This window comes from Ogataea haglerorum, assembly GCF_019207285.1.
Source record: "Ogataea haglerorum isolate 81-453-3 chromosome Unknown 81-453-3_NODE_7_length_556738_cov_96.333754, whole genome shotgun sequence".
In the NCBI taxonomy this organism is placed as follows: Eukaryota; Fungi; Ascomycota; class Pichiomycetes; order Pichiales; family Pichiaceae; genus Ogataea; species Ogataea haglerorum.
This window is the reverse complement of record NW_025065157.1, coordinates 176,587-195,609: the sequence shown is the minus strand read 5'-3', so window position 1 is coordinate 195,609 and position 19,023 is coordinate 176,587. Positions and strand designations below refer to the sequence as shown.

Here is a 19,023-nt window from a genome sequence, read left to right as displayed (position 1 = left end):
ATTTCAAAGTTGGCAGTGTACCAGGGCGGAACGAAGCAGGCAATTACGAGGGACCCGGCCGGCAGGGACAGCTGACGGCAGAGCTCAGAGCAGTGAGACGGAGCTGGTGCACGCTTGCCTCGGCCGTCCCCGCGCTGTTTCGAAGCGTCTGGACGCTGTTGCCGCCATTGCTAAGGGACGCCTGTCTGGGACGATCGACGCGGATTTAGTTACGCGTCTTCGCGTTTGAATATTTTCTCAACTTTATGTCGGTCACCACGATGAGACCTCACAACCCTGTGAGATTTGCGAAGAACGAGCGCGGCGCCACGCGCACAGGCGAGAACCACGCGCGAAATAGCGAGGCTCGCGTGCGTCTGCGCCACGAGGCCGTCCAGGAGGTCGACAGGATCGACTCCGTCTTTGGCTTTGATCGGTACAGTTCGGGCGCAAAACGGGTCGGGTGGCTCGTCAACATGCATCCGACGACGCTGCCGACGACAGAGAACCTAGCCGGATGCTCGGGAGTCGACTACTACTTCCTGGACGAGGAGGGGGGCTCGTTCAAGGCGAGCGTCCAGTACGACCCGTATTTCCTGCTCATGGTCCAGGCAGACCGCGCCACAGAGGTAGAGGAGTACCTGCGCAAGTTCCTCGAAGGCACTCTGAAGAAGCTGTCGTGGGTCGAGAAGGAGGACCTTGCTCTGACGAACCATCTGATCGGGCTGAAGCGGCAGCTGCTGCAGCTGAGTTTCCACAACGTGTCGGACCTTTTGGAGGCCAGACGGCAGCTGCAGCCCATTATCCAGCACAACAGGTCCACCAAGAGCAGCAAGGACATCTACCAGTCGGTGAACCTGAACTACAACACGTTTCTGAGGCACGACGACGGCCGCGAGGAGGCCGAGCGCAAGGTCGGCAACATCACCGACCTGATCGAGGATATCCGCGAGTACGACGTGCCGTATCACGTGCGCGTGTCGATCGACTGCAACATCCGCGTCGGCAAGTGGTACACGGTCGAGGCGGACCAGGGCAAGGTGAAGCTCGAGGAGCGGGCCGACAAGCTTGCGTTTGCGGACCCCGTGGTGCTCGCGTTCGACATCGAGACCACTAAGGCGCCGCTCAAGTTTCCCGACAGCTCTGTGGACCAGATCATGATGATCTCGTACATGATCGACGGCGAGGGGTATCTGATCACCAACAGAGAGATCATCAGCGAGGACATCGAGGACTTCGAGTACACGCCGAAGCCAGAGTACCCTGGCTACTTTGCGATCTTCAACGAGCCGAGCGAGCGGCACGTGATCCAGAGGTTTTTCGAGCACGTGAGAGACGCGCGGCCGACGGTGATTGCCACGTTCAACGGTGACTTCTTCGACTGGCCGTTTGTCGAGGCGCGCGCCGCGTACCACGACATCGACATGTACAAGGAGATCGGCTTTGCCAAGGACAGCGAGGGCGAGTACAAGAGCACCTACTGCGTGCACATGGACTGTTTCCGCTGGGTCAAGCGCGACTCGTATCTGCCGCAGGGATCGCAGGGCCTGAAGGCCGTGACGACGGTGAAGCTGGGCTACAACCCGACAGAGCTCGACCCGGAGCTCATGACGCCGTACGCGTACGAAAAACCGCAGCTGCTGGCCGAATATTCTGTTTCCGACGCTGTGGCTACGTACTACCTCTACTACAAGTACGTGCACCCGTTCATTTTCTCGCTGTGCACCATCATCCCGCTGAACCCGGACGAGGTGCTGCGCAAGGGCACCGGCACGCTGTGCGAGATGCTGCTGATGGTGCAGGCGTACCAGAACGGGATATTGCTGCCGAACAAGCACACCGACCCGCTCGAGCGGTTCTACGAGGGCCATCTGCTCGAGTCCGAGACGTATGTGGGCGGCCATGTGGAGTCGCTGGAGGCGGGAGTCTTCCGCGCAGACCTGGCGACAGACTTCAGTATCGACCCGGCCGCCGTGGACGAGATACTGAACGATCTCGACAGCGCCCTAAAATTCTCCATCACCGTGGAGGAGAAAAAGAAGCTTGAGGATGTGACGAACTACGACGAGGTGTGCGCAGAAATCCGCGCGAAGCTGACGGAGCTCAAGACGAACAACAAGCGCACAGAGACGCCGCTGATCTACCACGTCGACGTCGCGTCGATGTACCCCAACATCATGACGACAAACCGGCTGCAACCGGACTCGATGAAGACGGAAAAAGACTGTGCCTCGTGCGACTTCAACAGGCCCGGAAAAACGTGCGACCGCCGGCTGCCGTGGGCCTGGCGGGGCGAGTTTTACCCTGCGGAGGCCAACGAGTACAACATGATCAAGAACGCGCTGAAAAACGAGCAGTTTGCCCCCAAACAGCCGGGGCTCCCGCGGCGCACGTTCGAGGAGCTCAGCTACACGGAGCAGGTCGCACACATCAAGAAGCGCGTTTCGGACTACTCCAGGAAAGTGTACCACCGCATCAAGGCCACCGAGACGGTCGAGCGCGAAGCCATTATCTGCCAGCGCGAAAACCCGTTCTACGTCAACACCGTGCGCGACTTCAGAGACCGACGGTACGAGTTCAAAGGCCTGGCAAAGGCGTGGAAGGGCAAGGTGGCCCAGATCGGCAAGGAGGACAAGCACGCCGCGGACGAGGCGAAGAAAATGGTCGTTCTGTACGACTCGCTGCAGCTCGCACACAAGGTCATTCTCAACTCGTTCTACGGCTACGTCATGCGCAAGGGCTCGCGCTGGTACTCGATGGAGATGGCCGGGGTCACGTGTCTCACGGGGGCCACGATCATCCAAATGGCGCGGTCGCTGGTGGAGCGGCTGGGACGGCCGCTCGAGCTCGACACGGACGGCATCTGGTGCATCCTGCCGTCGAGTTTCCCGGAAGACTTCAAGTTCACGCTGAAAAGCGGCAAGTCGTTCACCGTGTCGTACCCGTGCTCGATGCTCAACTACCTCGTGCACCAGCGGTTCACCAACCACCAGTACCAGATGCTGGTGGACCCCGTGCGGCTCAAATACGAGACGGTCTCGGACAACTCGATTTTCTTCGAGGTCGACGGCCCGTACAAGGCGATGGTGCTGCCGACATCGAAGGAGGAGGGCAAGGGCCTGAAGAAGCGGTACGCGGTGTTCAATTTTGACGGGTCGCTGGCAGAGCTGAAGGGCTTCGAGCTGAAGCGACGCGGCGAGCTGCAGCTGATCAAAAACTTCCAGTCGGACATCTTCAAGCTGTTCCTGGAGGGCGACTCGCTGGAGGGGTGCTACCAGGCGGTGGCTAACATCGCCAACCGGTGGCTCGACGTGCTGGATAGCCGCGGCCGGATGCTGGAGGACGAGGACCTGATCGAGCTGATTTGCGAGAACCGCAGCATGTCGAAGACGCTGGAGGAGTACGCGGGCCAGAAGTCGACGTCGATCACGACGGCAAGACGCCTCGGCGAGTTTCTCGGCGAGGAGATGGTGAAGGACAAGGGCCTGGCGTGCAAGTATGTGATCGCAGACAGGCCGATCGACGCGCCGATTACTGAGCGAGCCATCCCGACAGCGATTTTCTCGTCCGACATCGCTGTCAAGCGCAAGTACCTGCGTCGCTGGCTGGTCGACCCGTCGCTCGAGGACCTTGACCCGCGCTCCATCATCGACTGGGACTACTACAAAGAGCGGCTGGCGTCGGTGATCCAGAAAATCATCACCATCCCGGCTGCGTTGCAGGGCGTCAGCAACCCTGTGCCGCGCGTGTCGCACCCGGACTGGCTGCAGAAACGCATCGACACGAAGGAGGACAAGATGAAGCAGTCGTCGCTGAGCGCTTTCTTGAAAAAGGGCGTCATGTCCGACGTCACCAACAGGGTCCAGGACATCGAGGATCTCGGTGCAGAGGTGGCCAGACCAAAAGTCGGCAAGGTCACGTGCCGCAAACGGAAGCTGGCCCGAGAAACGCTGGAGGAGTCGCAGCAGCAGCTCGCCAACCGGCCATGTCCGGACCCGCTCGCGGACTATGCGGGCTTCCTGCAGTACCAGAAGCTCAAATGGGAGGTGCAGGTCAAGGAGCGCGAGCGCAGAAAGCGGCTGTTCGGCAAGACCGCGCAGCTTGGTAGCCGGATGTCTGTGGCCAACATGGTGCGGAAGCAGGCCGAGAACTACGTCGAGTCCACGTGGCAAGTGTTGCAGTACTGCGAGAGCACCGAACAGCCGGGCGATCTCAAAGCGTACGTGCTTATCAACGGGAAAATACACACGCTCACGCTGCACGTTGCGAAAAAGCTGTATTTGGACTTCAAGTCTGAACCTTTCCCGGACACCGTTCTGGAGAGCTGCGAGGTGACGCGCGCGGCAGAGCTGCTCCCGAGCGGCCAGAAAAGCGCCAATCTGTTCAAACTGGTGATGTCGCACGATGTGTACAGCCGCGAGATCGCCAAGACCAACGGACTGCTCAACAGTCCGCACGTTGCCGGGATTTACGAAACCCAGATCCAGAGCGCCGAGCGTGCGATCATCGAGCTCGGCAGCTGTGTGAAGTTCGACAACAGCAGACCGGGAGACCTGGGCAGGTCGCTGGAAAAAGGCTTCGATCTCAAGCTGCTCCGTCCCGTGGCTGCAGAAACGTACCTCTCCGAGTTCACCACCGGCGTGCTGTATCTGCTGCACGTGTCGTCAAATTCGTACGAGATATTCACGCTGTTCAATCCTGCGGACTCGAGCGCCCACGTGTATGTGCTCAAGCCGACTGCGACGGCCCAGCAGCTGCCTGCAAATGTCGATTCTCTGTACGCAGACATTTTTGCTAGCAAGAAAGACACGCTGCCGCCAAACCTGATCAGCTACGAGGACCAAATGAAATTCGAGACGCACTACTTCACCGACGCACTCAAGCTGTACAAGAAGCTGAACTCCAAGCTGCTCACGCTCGACGAGCACAGCGCGTCCAAGTCGCTGCTCGTCGTGCAGTCTCCGTACAGCTCCAAGATCGCCCGACACCTTGCTGCGGCCGCACAGTTCCCCTGTGTGCGGATGGGCACCGGCCAGATCCATGTCAACTCGCTATCGTGGCACTCGCTCATCATGAAGCGCATCATCAACCACTACCTCTCACTGGCTGGATGGTTGCAGAAAATCATCTCGCTCGCCAGGTACAGCAATATCCCGCTGTGCAACCTCGAAATCGACAACCTCGGCTATATGATTGACATCGAGTACGCACGGAAGCTGTCGCAGGCCAACATTGTGCTGTGGTGGTCGCCGAGCCCGAACCCGGATCTGGGCGGTGTCGAGAAAGACGCCTTTGCCGTGGACGAGTCGTTCGAGTTCCCAGTGATCAATCAGCCTGAGGTGTACGAGAGCGTCTGTCTGGAGCTGGAGCTGAAAAACCTCACCATCAACACGGTTTTGACGTCGTCGCTGATTAACGAAGCCGAAGGCGTTTTCAGCTCGACAGACGCGGCGGCGGAGGGCGCGTTTGCGGAGGACTCTTTTTCTGGGCCGGCGCTCGTCGTGCTACGCAGTCTGGTGCGCACCTGGTGGGATGACGCCATTAAAAATAATTCCGAGGCAGACTCCATGGTGCACGGCTTTGTGTCGTGGTGCCAGAACCCGGCTTCCTTCTTGTACGACTCGTCGCTGCACTACCACGTGCACAACCTGACGAAGAAGTCGTTTATCCAGCTGCTCGGCGAGTTCAAGAAAATGGGCTCGGCAGTCGTCTTTGCAGACAGAAACAGGGTCGTTGTGGAGACGTCGAAAACCGCGGTCGAAAACTCGTACGCATACAGCCAGTACATCCTCACGTCGGTCAGAGCCAGTCCGCTTTTCAACTATCTGGACCTCCAGGTCGTCAAGTACTGGGACCTGCTTGTCTGGATGGACAAGTACAACTACATGGGCCGGTTCTGCTACCAGGTGCAGGAGGCAGAGGTGCAAAAACTGGAGGCGGTTTCCGACTGGCAGCTCAAAAAGTACCTGCCCCCAATCCTCCACAGCGAGTTTGAGGAGTGGACGTGGCTCATTCTCGACTCGCTCATCAAGCACAGAGACGGCCGGCTCAAAAACCTGTCGCAGAGCACCCAGCTGACGCCAGACAGAAAAGCCGCTCTTAAAAAAATCACAGACCAAAAAGACGAAGACGCGCTAGAGACCGTGGCCAACGGCGTGTGTGAGCTCTTCAGGGCCCCCTTGCTGAAACGGCTGCACACGCTCATCAAGAAACAGAACGAGGTCGGACTGGACCCCGGAATCATGGAGCAGTACCAGTTCCCTGTGCTGCCCGGGTCGCATCTCGAGATGTCGAATCCAACGCTAGAACTCAGCAAGTACCTGTGCCACATTCTGGGCCTGTCGAAAAAACGCAACATCGAGGTTCGTCTGCTGCGCAAGGAGATCCTGTCGCTTTTTGAGATCAAGGAGTTCAGCGACGAGGGGGTCTTCAAAAACCCAGCAGCCAGCCTCGTGCTCCCGCACGTGATCTGCAGCTACTGCAACTACATCAAGGACGTCGACGTGTGCAGAGACGAGCCGCACGTCCTGTGGCACTGCGAGGAGTGCAACAAGCCCTACAACAAGCTGCTGCTCGAGGAACGCCTCATTTCGGAGTTCAACAGATTGCTATTCAGGTTTCTGACCCAGGACCTGAAATGTGCCAAGTGCGGGAAAATAAAAGACCGAGAAATCATGGCACACTGCTCGTGCTCCGGAACGTGGACACAGACCATCAGCAGGAAGGACGTCGCTGCCCAGCTCAGACTGTACCGGAACGTGGCGCTGGCACACGACCTCAAGCTGCTCCTGGAGATCGCAGAGGAAACTGTATAAATTATTTAAAACGCACTCAATTTGCTGCCGTCGTAGTAGGAGTCGAGAAAGTTCCGCAGCGTCTGCTCAGACACCAGGTTGCGGCTCGTCCAGCTGCCCTTGGACCAGTCCTCCAGGAGCTGTTCGCTGATGCGGTTGCACGATTCCACGACTCCCGGGTCCGCTTTGAGGATGCCTTTCATGACGCCGCCGGGGAACTTGAAGTTCTGCTTCAGCGACACCGCGGGCGAAACCGTGTACTCCTGGGACGCCACGAGCTCGCCGAAACGGGTGTAGAAGAACTGCGGCAAGATGAATTTCGCGCTCGAGAACACGAAAATCGACCCCTGTTTCTTGTTCAGCTGCTTGCGCTGCTCGTACAGTTTGTTCACCACGATCTGGACGTTCGCGTCCTGGTAGTCCCGCAGCCTGAAAACGTCGCTGTTGAACGAGGAAGCGTCCTCGAAGCTGAGCAAGCAGGTGTCGCTGTAGAACACACAGCAGTCCCTGAAAAACTTGAGGATCCAGAGGGTCTGGATGTGGTAGCCACCGTGCATCAACATGCCCCAAATAATTTTGTCGTACAGCATGACGATGCACGGGTCGTCTGGGAGCTTGAGGTTGAGGGCACGGATGTAATGGCTCAGCATACACTCCAAATGCGTGTCGTCCAATTTCTTGAGGTCATGGTGAGAGTTTGAGTCTCTTTTGAGCTGGCGGCTTTTACAGATCGCCAGCCACTCGTTGAGCTTTCCGAGCGCCAGATGAATCCAGTCGTACTTGATAGGTAGTCTTGAGTATCTTGCTGTGAGATAGTACTTGTTGAGGTTTTGCAGCAGGGCCATGAGCTCGACAGTTTTGGCCGCAAGGTCTTCGAAGGCCGAGTCTTGGTGTCTTATAAAACTCAGCGCAGCGTAGAATGACGAATAAATCCCGGATATGGTGCTCACTTTCCGCAGTCTTTCGCGGCATTCTTGGTTGAGCTCTGCCAGAACGTGCTTGTCGGAGCCCTTGAAGCCTGTCATGCAAGACAGTTTCGAGAGCAGGTCACACACAATCAGCACTCTGGTAAACGTCTTTTGCGAGGCCTCGTAATCTTTCTCCACATACTGTTTGCAACCAAGTAGCAGCGTTTTTTTAAGCTCAAACTCCAGGCTTTCCATCACCTTCGACATTGGCTCCTTCATCTCGTAGCTGTTGCGTAAGATGGAGAGCAGGTGCTGGAAATCTGCCGGCAGCTCAAATTCTGGGGCCGCCAGCCCGAGATAGGTCAAAACCTGCTCCAGCCGCGCAGAGCTAAAAATGTTTTTGTAGAGCGACAGATCGGGAAATTTGAACAGCTCCACCATCAACAGATTCAGAAACTCGCTCATCGACGTGTCCTGGCACTCATTGAACTCAAACGCGTCTAGATAGGACTCCAGAACGCTCGCAGCGGCAGAATTTTCCACCAGGTTCTTAGCGAAGGGACACCTCTGCTCCATACGCGGATGTGCCACCATCTGCGCCAGCTCGTCCAGTTCCTGTCTGCACTTTTCGTGCACAGACAACTCAGACAGCATGGACCGAAAAGTCTTCTCTTTAGACCGAATTATAGACCCCACGGAGCTGGACGAGTCGCTGTGGTCGCACTCAGAGTCTGCGATCTGCGATTTCAGGTACGTCACCAAGGTGATATCGACGTCCTTGGAAATCTTGCTGTGGAGCAGTCCTTCTCTGTAGCACTGGAACGCCGTTTCAGCTTCGCCGAAATTCATGAAAACATCGCCAACCTGGCGCAGAAACTCGGACTTCTCCAAAACCGTCCCCAGCTTGACCACATTGGCCAGTTCTCTGGCTGCTGCCTTTTTCCGCCCGAGAACCATAAAGGAGAACGCAATCTCCAGCCTCTTCTCGCTGTCAAACTCGGGATCCAGAAGCAAGCCGGCGTCGAACTCTGCAAGCCTTGTGTGTGCAAAGTCGTTTTCTACCATGGATCTATGGTTGGGGAGAGCCTGGTTGGAGGCAGAGAGCAGGCTTGTGGCCGGGTGCACGTGTTGGTAAGAGCCAGTACTAGGTTCACTCATAGCAAAGGTAGCGCGATGCTAGCCAGTAGTTGTAGTTGTGCAAAGAAGCTTGGTGCTACTTCTCTAGCGCTGGCGTGCTACCTTAGTATCGTCACACCTGAGACCGACACCATACACCAGGATGGAGGCGTGTTTGTTTTCAAATGCAAGCATAATATGGCTGACAGCGAGGACCGCAGCCGGGTGCGATCGCCAGGCCGAGGGACGATCGCAGCCCACGCGCAGCGCGGTGGGGCCGTCTCGCACAGTTCTGGCGGTTCCACCAAGGGGCTCGTGTCTGGTGCCTTGCGCAGTGACGATTTCCAGCGTCCTCCGGACCGGACAGACTCGTATCCCACGCCACAGACCCACAGACACGTGTCAACGCTGGGAGGCAAGTTCAGCTCGACGCAGCCACTGGAAGACCTGAAAATAAACGACACTCCTGCGTCTGTGCTCAAGAACCTGAAAAACCCGTTTGACGACTCGCCAAACTCGACCAGTACGCCGGCTCGGAGCAAGAACGGGCCGTTGAGCTCGTCGAAGCCCGCTTTCCAAACACCGGCAAACGATAAACAGCCAATAGACTCGGCGTCCATATTCAAGCAAATGCGAGATAAGCTTCCAGAGGCTTTTGAGTACGATACGGAGGTGGGTCTGGTTTTGGATGGCTACAGCGAGCCGGACGAGTCTGCAGACCGTTCTGGAGCTGTGTTGCATGTGAATGCGGGATACACCAGCTTGCTGGGCAAGTTTGATGCCGAGGTAACCGCGAACACGTCTCCAGACACCCAAATCGATGCCAATATCCACCAGGAAATCGACGACAAGCTGCGGCAGAGGGATTTCTTGCACGACGATGCAGACTACTCGTATCTCAGCAATTATCACAGACGACAGTCGCAGCCCAGCAGCAAACCGTTTGGGCTGCCGAGCTCTACGGAAAACGCCGACCAGCGTGACGTGCAAGTGCCAGGTACTATTGAAAAAAGCCGAGTAGGAATCACCTCCAATAGCAGCCCACTAACAAGCAAAGCTCGCAGTGAGCCGCAGCCGCCCATTAAAGATGGCCACGATGAGCTGAACGACGAAATCATCAGCTCCCAAAGTGTCTTCTCGCAAATTTCGCATCACAGGCCCACAGACTCGTATCGCACCCAAAAGGACCCCATCGGGAGGTCCTCGCCAAACATGAACGAGCCGTCGTCACAAGAGGTGAGCGATTTTGAAATAGACGATAAGGACAATATCAGCGAGACACTCAAGATCTCCAACTCGCCTAACGACCATCCGAACACCGCATCCTCGATCTCTCAAAAGGAGCTGAAACACTCCATCACGCGGCTCTCCCAAAACTCGCAAAGCTCACAGAAGGACGACGGCTACGAGTCGTCCCACCCTACTGTCCACATACCCTCTCAGGACGAAGGTATACGAGAACTGAGCGAGGAAATGGAGGATCCAAACTCGGATGCCGACGCTAATTCGACCCCCCTTTCTCAGGTCGCCTATACCTCCAGCTTGCTTTTGCGTCCAAAACGCATACTGAAAGGCAGTCCGAGGAAATTGTCTCAGCGGCAACCTGTAAGACATGCTCCCCCGGTGATTGAATTAGATGATAGTTCGAGTGATGCTTCCAGGAATAACTCAGACCAGGAGAACACTGACTCCAACTCCGACGAGCAAGAAGTCAAAGACAGTATGGATGAGACGCGGATCAATTCAATGCTAGACAGAGACCAAATTAACCTGCTGCTTGACACCAAAAGAAACTCCCCAGAACTTCCTTCGCCCGAATTTGAAAACACTGACGACATTCAAAGCCAAAACACGCAGAAGTCGCTCTCTTTCAAAAGGCGGGACATCCTCCCCCAGTCGCTCACTCAGGACGAGATCCTGAGAATAGATGAGACAGAAAAACTGTTTCGAAAAGAGGACATTATTTTCCCGCGCTCAGTTTGGGTATCGTTCGACAACTTGAAGCTGCCCTTCAGCATCACCGATGTGACGAAATATTACAACGAGTCTCACAACGTGCAGTTTTCTGTCTCAGTCGCAAACTCCCAGATGCTTGAAGTGGTGGACCACGTCAAGCTATTTGCTCCTCTCTCTATCAGAGTCGGCGACTATATCAAATTGTTTTCCAATAGAACTAAAGTGTACAAAGTCACTGGCTTGCAACACGATCCCAAGATACCCAATGCCGTATGTTGCATGCGTGGCTTCAACCGCTTATACCTTTGCGAGAAAGGTTCTGTGCCAAATGAAGAGTTCAGCGTCCCATTGGAGGAGGCTTACCTTACTGCGAATCTTTCAGGCAAGATAAAGTTCAAGATATTTGACAACGAGCAGTATTTCCACGACTTCTTGTCGGATTTGCAATTACAGGGCGGTCCGATAATGCAGAACGCTCTTCAAAAAGAATATCTGCCTTTTCATGGTTGCGTATTCGTGTTTACCTCTGCCCCACATCAGTCGGAAACTAACGAGGCAACGAAAGTGAGAGAAATGATCAGGTTCGTGGAGAAACAGGGAGGACTGATAATCGAAGAGGGTTTTCCCAAACTCTTCCAAATAAATGAAGCAGAGCTCAAACCTGCCAAATTACTTGAGCAGCTCCAATTCGCGGCCCTGTTATCTCCCAAACATGTGAGAACCATGAAATATCTGCAGTCCCTGTCTCTGGGATGGCCTATTTTATCAACGGCCTTTCTTGAAGACCTGATGCGGAACCCGGACCAACTTAGCAGATGGAAGTCTACGTTCCATAATTACATGCTCCCTGCGGGACATAGCAAAATTCGCAACTGCATACTGAATGCCAACGTGTTCCCTTTCCTACAGAATTTCCACAACGGGAAGCGTCTTCACGAGCAAATGGGGCTTGTCCGTTTGTTGGATGGATTGACCGTTGTTGTTGACCGCAGCAGTCTGCCAGTCAGAGCGAGGGACATTGATTTCCTGCTCAAGGCGCTCGGCTGCCGCAGTACACGGGTCATACCCGAGATCTCTCTTCAAGAAGCAACAACACTTGACCGCGAGAGTCTCCTGCTCACGGATATGGACAGGAAGTCTCTGGATGCCCACGTGCACAAACGGCGGCCTAAACGACAGCGAAGGGAGAGTTCGGCTGGGGAGTTTGAGGTCTCAGTTGTTGACTGGGAGTGGCTTGTGCAGTGCATCATTGGTGGCACGCGGTTCGATCCTGTTTTCCGCTGGAAAGTGTCTTCATTGCGCAAGTAACATTAAACCTATCTATCAAAACATGCACTAATACTACAACGGGTCAGAGAAGGTACACAAACAGCACAAGCAGACCCAGCAGAGACGGCAGTGCCGTGCTCGAGCGGTGGTCCGAGGCGGCGTTTCTGGTCGAGCTGGAATAGGAGCCAGAAGGAGATGGCCCTGCTGAGGTGGACGGCAAGTCGTGTGTGCCCGTCACGTACACTTCGCCGTCGGAGACGAAAGCCTCCGTGAATTGGGGCAGCTGGGAGGATTTTAAAGCGTACGTGGTGACAGTCATAGTGATTTCCGAATAGCTGGAAATATTATTGTACCGAGCAAGAGGAATGGTCTCCGAGTCCATCGGGTAGAAAACGTCTGCTTTTGAATTCTCTTTCTCGTCGCGCACTAGGTTGGAGATTGCCAGCGTTCTGTAATCGTTGTTAACGGCCAAGTAAATGTTATTGATGAAAGGAATGCCGAGCAGCGAGTATCCGAGAGTGTTATCCGGGAGAAAAGCCAGGGCACAGGCTTTTGCCCCGTTTTGGAACACCAGATCCGTGCCGTCGTCGTTCTTCTGCTCGTACAAGACGCTGCTTATGGGCATGTTCACCACCAGGTCTCCGAGATGAATGTCGATTGTGCCGACAGAGCCAACGTCGCAGTCGACAAGCCACATGTCTATGTCGCCGGCGTAGTATGCGTTGAGCTCCAACGCCAGCTCAATGAGCGTCGAGTACGGAATGAAGTTGTACAGCGTCCGCGAGTCCAGCAGAGCAGGTTTTGGGTACGTTCCGGTGTCGTTGTCCTCGGTGAACGTGCGCGGGAACATCACTGTGTCGCCGTCGCTAGCTGTTACTCCGATGCCGGTTATAGGAACAACCGGTAGGATGTCGGAGTATCCGCCGTTGACCGTGACAAAACGCTGCGTGACATCGACAACAGGGATGAAGTCGTACTGGTAGAAGTCGCCGGAAATTCGCGTCGACGAAACTCCGCCCAAGATCAGAACTGGGTCGCTGTTGTTCAGCGCGCTTGTGACCAGCGAGTAGGAGCTGTTTTGAATGAAGTTTCCGTCCTTGAAGAAGTCGAGGACACTGACAGAGTGGTCGTTTCCCTGGATTCCCAAGCCAAGCGCGCCCGTGTTCACGTTCGAGTCGTTGGCGTACAGAAACGTGATTTCTTGGAAACTCAGCGAGTGGTTGACAGAAGAGCCATCTTTGTATGCGTCGTAGATGGGGAAGTTGAAATCGTCCACTGCCAGATATCCCGAAACCCCGACACCGTCGAGGTACGACAGGTCCACTCTCGTGGCGTCGTCCACGCTCGCGACGGCCATATCTTTTGCGCTGGAAAAGTAAGACCCGCTCGAAGAACTGTTGAGGTCGTAGACACCGAACGGAGCGCAAGGGGTAGTGTAAGTGGAGGCGATCCCCGAGGTGGAGGAACTGGCTGGGGTAGAAGACGGACTCGTGGTTGGGCACGCGGTGAAGTTTTCTGCGCCGGGCACCCACAAAATCGCGTTTCCCACGTCCAACCGTACCTCCAATGTTTGTTGAGGGCTTCCCATTTCTATTGTGTAATCAAAGGCTCTGTTATTTCTGACCCTGAGCTCGAAAACCGGCAGCCAGTCGACGGTGGCAGAGGCCGAGGTAGCGTTCTTTGCCGCCACGGCTGCGAGCAACGCCAGGAACAGCACCTTCAGCTGGAACATGGTCGGAGCTAGTCTGGTCTTAAAAATAAATTTTCAGGTATTTATAGCTATGACGCACGACTCTCAAAACTGGGCTTCTGCACAGGTGGTTGGAAACCACGAAAAAGTAGCCGCTGCGGACTTTATGCACTAACACGTTTTTCCTGCCGAAAAAAATAATGCTCAATGGCAGCTCAAACGGTGTCTATTGTATAGAAAAATTGCTAAAATCTGGCAAATGTTCCCATCGGGAAATGCCTCCTTTTGGAAATCCTAGACGTGTATAACGAATGTATCATAGACCTTATAGCTCGTTCAGTACTCTACATAGCATATCCCGTAAAAGCGAAGGGGTGGTTTGGCGTGTATGATGAAGTCCACATTGGCTGCGGCTGCGACCGGAAGACATATGGGGAGTTTTCCGAGTCCAGAGAGATGTAATCGTCATCGTCGTCGGCCACGGATGGCGACGACTGCGACGCAACATACCTGTTCTGCACAGGAGGGGCAATCTGGAACGACCCGTAGGCGGTGATCGGCGGCGCAACAGCCGTTGCAGCACTGTATCTCGGTCCCTGCGTAAATGGACCACTAATCTGCGGCGATGGAGTAGAGGTCAGTGAAGTCGGAGAGTTCATCATTGGTATAGGCGTCTTGGTATGCGTCTGCGCGGCCACGTCCAGGAGCTTCGAATGCTTTCCGGTCTTCTTTCTTCCCAGCTTGAGCCGGTCGAGGTACTCGCTGGACAGACCAGGACACAGCCCGAGCTCCAAATGACGCTCAACCCAGATCTCGTTATTCAAGAACTCTTCCCCGCACGCCATACACCAGCCGCTGACCCCAGTTCTATCACCCGAACGCACGCCCTTGGGGTATTTGAAATGTCTCGCCTTTAAATGTGTTTTGAATGTATCTCTTCGGGAAAATCCGCCGTTGACGTGACACCTCTGCGACGAGTTGCCGTCGTAGAACGGACATGTGTACGCCTTCTTGGTGGAGTGTTTCTTGAGATGTCTTGTGAGATAGCCCTTGATCTTGAACTTTGCGTCGCACTCTTGGCATTTGTAAAATTTAGGCGAGTCGTTATTTGCCTGGTCGACGTCGGAGGACGAGTCTGAGGCGGAGGATTCGCGCAGAGAGCTCGAATTCGAGTTGGACGACTTAACCGAGGAAACCGGCGACAGCGCAATAAACTCGTCTGTTTTGGCGATAGTCTCCATGCTTCTCATGACAGGCGAGTCGTTTTCCGACAAAGGAGACAGCTGGTGTTGGTGTTTGTCCACCAGCTGGAACTTAACTTCACCACTGCCATTTTTGAAGGAGACATATTGCGAGTCGGTGGTGCTGCATGGTTTCAAATCCTTGGTGGTAAGATTTTTGAAAAGCTGGAAAGACGGAGGAAAGAGGGCCTCCTTGACGTTGATGGACGATTCCAGAAACGGTTGCGTTGGCTTCTTCCTCTGTGGAATGACCGTCTGAACAATGCCCAGTATCAAACTGAAAACAGCAGCTATGAACCCTTCAATATAGCCCACCATTCCAGGACATTTGGAGCGTACATACATTGTTGTGCCTAGGTATCAATTATTTGAGAATCCGTGTAGTGCGTAACTGACTTGTCGTAATATTTTGCGGATGTGAGGATCTTTGGACAAACGATGGCTTAAATGGAGTAATTTTTTTTCTTCGCCATTTTGTGCTGCCACAGCAAAAATTGCACATCCGTGCACCCGCGGCACAAGTCAGGTGCAAAAGCAACCGCGTTCCGGCATAGCCACGCGGAGAAAGCACACAGATGCATGCGAGTGACCGGACTACTGCGAGCAGCGGGACTACGCTTATAATGGCATAGACACGCAGAGCTGCAAAACTGTGTTCTGTCCTGCTTCGTGGGGTCGCTCATTTTTGAGCTCCCATATCCGCTTACCTCATCAAAACTTTCTCACAGTTGGCATTTTGAGATCTGTCTTACATGTCTACCGAAGCACAGAACAGCCAAGACAGGTCTAGAGCAACGTCCCTGTCGGAGACGGTGCCTTCTGCGGTGGATTCCAGAAGACGCAAGAGCTCGCTCAGCGTGATCACCTCGAATTTGGGCCCTCAGAAGGAGGCGACTGAATCCGCGCTGGGCACAACACAGGCCCATCGACGCTCGCATTCCGTAAACTCGCCACTGCACGCGCACAGTGCGCAGGGACTGGGGTCTCCTCTGCCTGGCCAGGAATCGCAGAACGTGGATTCTTTGGTCTCGCCCCCACTCATGAGTTCAGGCAACTCAAGTTCCGCAGGCATATTCAACCATTTTGCCCGTCAAGACCCGCAAAGCCTTGGCGACGCGACTGTTTTGCCTCCGCGCAGCTTCTCCTTCAACATAAGGAAGGCTTATCCCCACCTGGGCATCACAATATTGTCTATCATCAGCTGGTACGGATTTTCCCTTACGATTTCACTCTACAACCGATGGATGTTCTCCAACAAGAACTTGGACTTTTCGTTCCCAATCATCATCACAGCGTTCCACCAATGCATCCTGTTTCTGCTGAGTATACTCACACTGGCCATGATCCCGCGCTTTAGACTCAATTACCGCTCCCATACACAGTACACCGGCGAGGCGGAGCATCTGATTTGCGACAATGGAAACTCCAGCGACGAGCTCAACGAGCTTCTGGAGACGAAGAAGCCCGAACAGCTCAATTACAGAATGCCAATCAGGGAGTATCTGACCAAGATACTGCCCTGTTCCGTGGCCTCGGCCGGAGATATAGGTCTCGGCAACACGGCTTTTCGGTTCATCTCGCTTTCGCTCTATACCATGATCAAGACGTCGTCGCTCGTGTTTGTGCTCCTGTGGGGTGTTCTGTTCAAACTCGAGAGAATGACCTGGAGAATCGTGTCGATCGTGCTCATCATGACGCTCGGGGTCATCATGATGGTCTGGGGCCAACACGAGGACGATTCCGAGCGAGCTCCCAGCCCAGACACGCCTGCTACGGGCCAGATTTTGGCGGATCCAGACGAAGACGTGACATCCAGAATCATGCGCAGATTGCTAAGCAGAGAGACCAAAGCTGCACACCTGATTTTCCTGGGCTCCATTCTCGTCTTGGGATCGGCGTGCATGTCGGGTCTGAGATGGGCACTCACGCAGATTATGCTGAAACGAAACCCACGTACGACTAACCCGATCCTCACGATCCTGTACCTGTCTCCGGCAATGAGCGTGGTGCTGTTGCTCATGGGCTCTTTGGTCGAAGGGCTGGGCTCTTTTACCAAAAGTCCGATCTGGGAGGAGAAAGGATTCGGTCTGACCTGCTTACTGATTTTGATTCCTGGACTACTGGCATTTTTCATGACTCTGTCGGAATTTGTGCTTCTTCAGTACGCCTCGTTGTTGACGCTTTCCATTGCTGGAATATTTAAGGAGCTGTTGACCATATTCACCTCTTGGCTCCTGTTTGGCGACAAGCTCACCTTCATCAACCTTGTCGGGCTGGCCGTCACGCTCGCAGATATCGTGTGGTACAATTTCTACCGGTTCGACGAAGTCCAAAACGAATCCAACGCTAAAAATAAAGTCACGCCGCCCCCCTCGTTTGACGCGTTAGAGTGCGGGACACAAAGCAGAGACATCGAGCTCAACGAACTCCGAGACAATACATAGTGCTTGACTTTGAATAGAACATACACGAATTAGTCTATCTATGGAGAGCACAGCATCTAGATTTTGTGCTATTACCGGCCGCTATCACTTGCGTCTGTCAATAGACTCAAGCTCGTGCTCCTCGGTGACAAGCATTTCCGTGTCCTCGGAAGACGCAGTGGGAGCAGGCTTGGCTGAAGATTGCTCCAGTCTGTAGAGATTGTACCACGCAATGTCTCCCAAGGTGATCACTATGCCCAGCATATTGATCGCGTTCAGATGGTCGCCAAAAATCAGCCATCCCAGGAATATGGTGATGAGCTCCCTAACAATACCGGCAATTGAGAGCGTGAGCAACGGAGCGTACTGGAGAATGATGAATTGAGACAGAGTCATGCAGAAAGCCAGGAAACCGGGGAACAAGAGCAGCAAACAAGTTCCCAGAACGCCATACGTCTCCCAGACCTGAGATCCAAGGAAGTTGCCTATGCCTTCGACCTGCGAACCCATAATAATGAGCGAGACGCACATGGCTGGACTCAGGTAGAAGATGGTCAGAATTGGGTTTTTAGTGTATCTGTTGCCACGCAGGACGATCTGAGTCAAAGCCCATCTGAGACCAGACATGCAAGAAGCAAGCAGAACCAAAAAGCAGCCAATGATGATCGAGGACGCCGTGAGGGTGTCCAGGGCAGCAGAGGCCTTGGCTGTAGCCCCAGAGAGGGAGGACGAGGGAACAATGGCACTATCTGAGACGCCGGTCTGCTTCTCGTCGTCTCTGACACCGAGATACAGAGAAGCTGTTCTTTTCACGAGGTGTTTGACGAGTCTGAGCTTCATTTCCCCGGCCTCCTCCTCCACAGCGGAGGAGCTCGTTTCTGCCGAAGGCTCTCCCTGTCCATACACCATCATCATGACCGAACCCGTCATAATGAAGGTAATCAGACAGAGCTTCAAGGTGACTTTCTCCAGTCTGAGAAGGAAACCCCAGAAGAGTGTGAAGATGAGCACTGCCGAGGACTTAAGCATGGTGTATAGCGAAATGGTGATATACTTCAAAGATGAGTTTCCCAAGCCAATATCGCCCGCGGAAGCCAACGCACACGGCAGGATCTTGGTGATATACACTTTAGGGTTGATGAAGTAGCTGAGGTTCTCCGAGGAGGCCATGCCCTTGGAAGAATCGACATAGTTCAGTCTGAACCTGGGCCAAAAAGTGAGGGTCAAACAACTGAGCCAAAATAACACGAATTGGTGACAGGCTGTAATTATCACCGGGAATTTAAAGTTCAATGTAGGGTCTGAAAACATCCATTTGTTGTATAGCGAGATAAGTAAACTAAAAGAGAACCACGAAGCTATTGCAGCAAAGATAATTCCAATGTTTGGAACCTTCTGCTTGAGTTCCGCGTACGACCTGGGGATATGGACCATGGGGAGAAGAAGGATCGACGAAAGTTTTGACCTAGCTGTTCGTATATTTATTGTTGTGAGACGCACACGTGTGAGACGCACACGACTTTGGGTCGCGTCTTGCTAAGATTTAGATTCAGGCGAGCACCTAATCACAGCTACAGAGCCTCAAGCAGCTGCCGACCAAGCCTGACGTCCTTTCTTTATGCTGGGGCAGTTACGTATGCACTACCG

The 19,023-nt window shown here is 54.3% G+C and overlaps 7 protein-coding genes across 7 annotated transcripts; 3 read left to right on the top strand and 4 right to left on the bottom strand.

Moving 5' to 3' along the window:
* Window positions 1-245: 245 nt before the first annotated feature.
* On the top strand, window positions 246-6,794 carry KL911_002778 (uncharacterized protein; the record flags this gene model as incomplete). Its single annotated transcript, XM_043197884.1, has 1 exon — window positions 246-6,794. One exon carries the CDS (start codon window positions 246-248, stop codon window positions 6,792-6,794), a length of 6,549 nt encoding a protein of 2,182 aa, XP_043054376.1.
* A 5-nt stretch (window positions 6,795-6,799) lies between these two features.
* KL911_002777 (uncharacterized protein) lies at window positions 6,800-8,839 on the bottom strand (the record flags this gene model as incomplete). Its single annotated transcript, XM_043197883.1, has 1 exon — window positions 6,800-8,839. The coding sequence occupies one exon, from the start codon at window positions 8,837-8,839 to the stop codon at window positions 6,800-6,802; it is 2,040 nt and encodes a 679-aa protein (XP_043054375.1).
* A 156-nt stretch (window positions 8,840-8,995) lies between these two features.
* KL911_002776 (uncharacterized protein) lies at window positions 8,996-12,061 on the top strand (the record flags this gene model as incomplete). Its single annotated transcript, XM_043197882.1, has 1 exon — window positions 8,996-12,061. One exon carries the CDS (start codon window positions 8,996-8,998, stop codon window positions 12,059-12,061), a length of 3,066 nt encoding a protein of 1,021 aa, XP_043054374.1.
* A 43-nt stretch (window positions 12,062-12,104) lies between these two features.
* Window positions 12,105-13,754, bottom strand: KL911_002775 (uncharacterized protein; the record flags this gene model as incomplete). The annotated part of the gene is made up of 1 exon (XM_043197881.1): window positions 12,105-13,754. One exon carries the CDS (start codon window positions 13,752-13,754, stop codon window positions 12,105-12,107), a length of 1,650 nt encoding a protein of 549 aa, XP_043054373.1.
* Window positions 13,755-14,056: 302 nt separating this feature from the next.
* Window positions 14,057-15,298, bottom strand: KL911_002774 (uncharacterized protein; the record flags this gene model as incomplete). The annotated part of the gene is made up of 1 exon (XM_043197880.1): window positions 14,057-15,298. One exon carries the CDS (start codon window positions 15,296-15,298, stop codon window positions 14,057-14,059), a length of 1,242 nt encoding a protein of 413 aa, XP_043054372.1.
* A 407-nt stretch (window positions 15,299-15,705) lies between these two features.
* On the top strand, window positions 15,706-17,397 carry KL911_002773 (uncharacterized protein; the record flags this gene model as incomplete). The annotated part of the gene is made up of 1 exon (XM_043197879.1): window positions 15,706-17,397. The coding sequence occupies one exon, from the start codon at window positions 15,706-15,708 to the stop codon at window positions 17,395-17,397; it is 1,692 nt and encodes a 563-aa protein (XP_043054371.1).
* An 84-nt stretch (window positions 17,398-17,481) lies between these two features.
* On the bottom strand, window positions 17,482-18,810 carry KL911_002772 (uncharacterized protein; the record flags this gene model as incomplete). Its single annotated transcript, XM_043197878.1, has 1 exon — window positions 17,482-18,810. The coding sequence occupies one exon, from the start codon at window positions 18,808-18,810 to the stop codon at window positions 17,482-17,484; it is 1,329 nt and encodes a 442-aa protein (XP_043054370.1).
* Between the last annotated feature and the right edge of the window lie 213 nt (window positions 18,811-19,023).